At 37.0% G+C, this 5,284-nt stretch overlaps 1 protein-coding gene across 1 annotated transcript; it reads left to right on the top strand.

Moving 5' to 3' along the window:
- The first annotated feature begins 514 nt into the window (after nucleotides 1-514).
- On the top strand, nucleotides 515-4,240 carry LOC126891157 (uncharacterized). The gene has a single exon (XM_050660339.1). The coding sequence runs from the start codon at nucleotides 515-517 to the stop codon at nucleotides 4,238-4,240; it is 3,726 nt and encodes a 1,241-aa protein (XP_050516296.1).
- Nucleotides 4,241-5,284: the final 1,044 nt, after the last annotated feature.

The following is a 5,284-nucleotide window of genomic DNA, read 5'->3' as shown; positions in this document are numbered from 1 at the left end:
ACATTGATTCTTATGGAAGAACAAGCACAAATTCACACATTTCAGGGGCCTTCTGAGCATAACATAATACCATTTAGTTTTCCGTCCGACTAGAAGTATATTTAATACCTTACATTACGGCATTTTCTTCATTCTGTTTCAGATATTCCTAGCGTTCAGACGTGTGCTCTGGTGAGTTTTATATAGTTCAGAAGTGTGCTTTGGTGAGTGATATATTTTAAAAATTTTTTGATTTTTTGAAAATTTGTGGTTTTTATCACAATTTGTAGTTTTTTTTTTTTGAAAATTTATTTTTGAGTTTTTTTGTTAATTCTCTAGTTTTACGAAAATTTTACATTTTAATTTAGCTTTGAATTTGCTTAAAATGTCTATAATTGCTGATTTAATTGTTAAAATCGCATCCATCTTGGGATTAATCCCAAACAATTATAATGATGAAAAGATACGAGAAGGCCTCATGAAATGTAATAAGGCAATCAAAAATATCTGGGACTCTATGAGATATGCTAAGACAATGGGGGAGAAACAGCATTTGGAAGCCCAGATACGGCAAGTGAAAACGCTTCTAAATCAGTTAAAGGTCGAACAAAAGAAGGGGGCGGGACTGACACCTACAAAGGAGACTGCAAAGCATAGGGTACAATGGGATGACTCTTTATCTGCGTTCAACTCACGAATTCGGACTGGGGTCATCTCAAACCTTAAACACAAGGACCCTGGCAGTTTTCTAGTGGATTGCAAAGCCCTGTTCAAGCGGCGAATTCAGAACGCACTAAAGAAAGAGGCGGCAGTTAAGGTGAATATAGCATTTGGTGGAGAATTCGAGATTGCTCAAGGCGATAAGATGATCAATGAAACGAAGTACTTTACTACTTCAAACTCAGCCATATATCGGGACACGAATCTTGATGAATGGTTCGAGAAAAAAGTAGTGGAGCCCATCAGCCGAGACTTGGAAGAATTCCAAGAACGTGATTCCGGATGGGCTCTAAAGGCAGTTGTTAACCTGGGGGTGAATATAAACAAATTTACACCGCAACTTGGCTCCTCCTACATTGAACTTCCTCCTCAGATTAAGAGAAAAGAAGCATGCGTAAATGTCAAAAATGATGATGAGGCATGCTTTGCATGGGCAATTGTATCGGCGTTATATCCTGCTACCAAAGATGCTCAAAGAGTTTCCAAATATCCACACTATTCTGATGTATTGAAATTAAAAGGTATTCAGTTTCCAATGACCATCAAACAAACTCCTAACTTTGAAAAACAAAACAATATATCCATTAACGTATATACTTTGAAAAAGGAGAAGAAGAACTATACGACCCTCCCAATCTTGCTAACAAAGAACAGAAAGGATAAACATATAAATCTTCTTCTGATTCAAGATAATTATGACGAGCCGCCTACTCAGTACCATTACGTTTGGATTAAAAATTTATCCCGCCTCCTTTCCAAGCAGCTTAGCACCGAAGATGGAACAAAATATTTCTGTGATGCCTGCCTGCATTACTTTCGATCACAGGAACAGTTAAATGCTCATAAGACATGCTGCAAAGGTCGATCAGATGTTATCTGTGATAGGTGCTTACAACCGTTTTCATCATCAAAACAGCTTGAAGCCCACACCACCGATTGCGTAAGAATTAATGAAACAGCCATCAAACTGCCAGACGAGAGTAGAAAAATGCTAAGATTTAAGAATTATAGGAATAAGATTAAAGCCCCCTTCGCCGTATATGCAGATCTCGAAAGTACATTGAAACGTACGGGAGATCCTAAGAAGTATCAGGAACATATTCCTGTAGCAGTTGGGTATTTCTTCAAATGCTCATATGATGATACTCTCTCTTTTTATAACTCTTATCGAGGAAAGGACTGCATGAAATGGTTTGCAGATGAACTTAATCGGCTTGCTGAGAATGTATCTACAGTGTTTATGTGTCCATATGATATAAATATAACATCTCAGCAGGAAAGAGATTTTCATGCAGCCACTCATTGTCATATCTGCGAGCAGCGCTTCTCCCCCAGTGATAAGAAAGTCCGAGACCACGATCACATGATTCCTGAACATAACTACAGAGGGGCGGCCCATGAAGGGTGTAACATTAATTACAAGGATGCTCACACTATCCCAGTGATATTTCATAACCTTAGCGGTTATGACGCTCACTTCATTGTTAACGATATTGCTACACACATCAAAGGTCCAGTAGATCTTCTTCCTATTACTAAGGAGAAATATATCTCTTTTACGAAACATATCGATCATGCTCGAATTAAATTCCGTTTTATCGATAGTTTTCGATTTATGGCTTCTTCTCTCGATAAGCTCTCTTTGTATTTGACAGAATATCCTAATCTCTGCTCTCAATTTTTATCACTATCTGAGGAGAATTTCAATCTTCTAACTAAGAAAGGTATTATGCCATATGATTATATCGATTCATTCCAAAAATTCAATGAAACATGCCTACCACCACAGGAAGCATTTTACAATAAACTTGAGGATAAACCATGCCCTCGTCGGCATTATCGTAGAGCCCAAGATGTCTGGTCTTCATTCTCCTGCTCCACTCTCGGGGATTATATCGATTTATACATGAAAACGGATATTCTCCTTCTTGCAGACGTCTTTGAGCAATTTCGATCCAGTTGTCTTAAAACATATAATCTTGACCCAGCTCATTACTTTACTCTTCCCGGCTTCACGTGGGATGCAATGCTTAAGCATACAATACAGGAACTGGAGCTTTTAACAGATCCAGATATGTTTTTGTTTGTGGAGCGTGGTATTCGTGGTGGTTTGAGTCAAGTATGCTCGAAACCTCGCGTCCACGCTAATAACAAGTATATGACATCTTACGATCCATCGAAGCCCGACTCCTATCTCATGTATTTCGATGTCAATAATCAATATGGCTGGGCAATGTCGCAATTCCTTCCGTATGGAGGGTTCGAGTGGGTTGATGTCAACATCGATGTTCTGTCCATACCTGACGATGCTTCTGAAGGGTACTTTCTCGAGGTCGATCTGGAGTACCCCCAACATATTCACGATCGTCATAAGGATCTTCCGTTTTGCCCCCAATCATTGAACCCTAAAACTATGCTTCCTCCTAAACCACCGCGAGAGCAAACCAAATTAATGGCTACCCTTCATGATAAAGAAAGATACGTAATTCATTACAGAACTTTAAAGCAAGCGCTAGCACACGGATTGGTGCTCAAAAAGATTCACCGAGTCCTAAAATTTAAGCAGAGTCCCTGGTTAAAATCGTACATTGACTTGAATACAAATCTCCGGAAGGCAGCGAAAAATGAATTTGAGAAAAATCTCTTCAAGCTGATGAACAACGCTGTGTTCGGCAAGACCATGGAGAATGTGCGCAAGCGCGTTGACATTAAATTGCTTACTGAATGGGAGGGTCGTTACGGAGCAGAAGCTAGAATAAGTAGTCCCCTGTTTAAGAATGCTACTATTTTTAATGAAAACTTGGTAGCTGTCGAGATGCATAGAGCGGAAATATGGTTGGATAAACCAATATACGTGGGCATGAGTATATTGGATTTGGCTAAAACCACGATCTATGATTTTCACTATGGGTATTTAGATAGAAGGTTTGGTGAGAACTTTACGACTTGCTATACAGATACTGATAGTGTGATCGTAGAGATACGGGAAAAAGATCCATATGAAGCTATGAAAACAGACTGCCATCAGCACTTTGACACGTCTGACTATCCTAAAGACAATATTTATAGCATCCCCCAAGTTAATAAAAAAGTACTTGGACTGATGAAGGATGAGAATAATGGCTGCATTATGACAGACTACATAGGGCTCCGATCTAAATTATACACAACAAAAGTAGCTATCACAGATAATGACGTCATGAAACTGAGGGGAAAGTTAATAGATCAGGAGTATGAGGACGATGAGATTGAAATACTTATTAAAAATTATGGTGTAACAAAGAAGGCGAAGGGGGTTAAGATGAGTGTGGTTCAAAATAAAATTTCTTTTCATGACTACGTAGAATGTATGGAGACCATGACAACAAAGATCGCCGCGCAAAATCTTATACGCTCTGATAAACACCAAGTTTATACTATAACACAGAGCAAGATTGCGCTCAGCCCCACTGACGATAAAAGATATCACCTTCCGGAGTCATATGATACGCTTTCGTGGGGACACTATCTAGTTGATAATCTTAAGATGGATGTTGAATAAAAAAATATCAGCTCCGACGTTAGTGAATCTGGTGTAGATATGATAGAGTAGATCTACTACTCATTATCATGGTTCAAGGTACGATAGGCTAGTCCTCTTCTATAGCATTTATCCTTGATCATTTGATTAACTTTAAGATGGATGCTGATTGAATATGATCATTTTTTTAAACTTTATTTATTACAACTACAATATTGATAAATACATCTGAATCATACACTTTTTTATTATATTCCTCTCAACATCCTGTAATATCACTCATCATTTTTATATAATTAAATATTATTTAGCTGATTGAATATAATCATTATCAAACTTTATTATTACAGATAACATATTGTTAAATATATCAGAAGCAGACCCTTTTATTATATTCCTTTTCTCAGCCTTTCCCGCATTCATCGTTTTTATATAATATGATAATTGTATTAGATCATAGTTATGCATCTCAAAATTAAGTAAAATTATTAAGATTAGCACATATAAAAAAAGATGTTTAGTTATGACCACTAAAAAGATATCTGATATGGACCAAAATAACTGGCAAATTAATGAGCCGTTCTGGTTAACTCTAGAACCGTTGCTCGTGTAGCCTCCAAGTTAAGACGATCGATAACTTAATGGTCTTCTTTTTCCCCGATTTAGTTTTAAGTCTTCGATAGCCTGTCACAAAACAGGAGTCGGAGATTTCTCTAGTTTTAAGATTAGATAACCTAGAGCTATCGCATTTACCCTCAATAATTCATTTTGAATACTATAGTATCTAATGAATTAGAATTAACACCAAAGTATCGATGTTTTAACATTAATAGGAATACGTAAAAGATGTTCAACAGATCAGTAAAAAGATGTCTACTAAACCAAGTTAGATAATAATGTGCTTATCTTAGTATGTAAGTTAAGTATATGGTTATCATTAAATATATTGTCATATAATGTAAAATAATTCATTCCTACTAACCATCAACTCTACTAACATGGCGGTCGATGTAGTCGTACCTTCACGTTGGTGACTGCTGTTAAGAACATATTTTGGTTTTTTTT

The sequence above is a fragment of the Diabrotica virgifera genome, chromosome 9 (genome assembly GCF_917563875.1).
Source record: "Diabrotica virgifera virgifera chromosome 9, PGI_DIABVI_V3a".
Classification (NCBI taxonomy): domain Eukaryota; kingdom Metazoa; phylum Arthropoda; class Insecta; order Coleoptera; family Chrysomelidae; genus Diabrotica; species Diabrotica virgifera.
The sequence above is the reverse complement of the archived record's forward strand: the minus strand, read 5'-3'. Positions and strand labels throughout refer to the sequence as shown.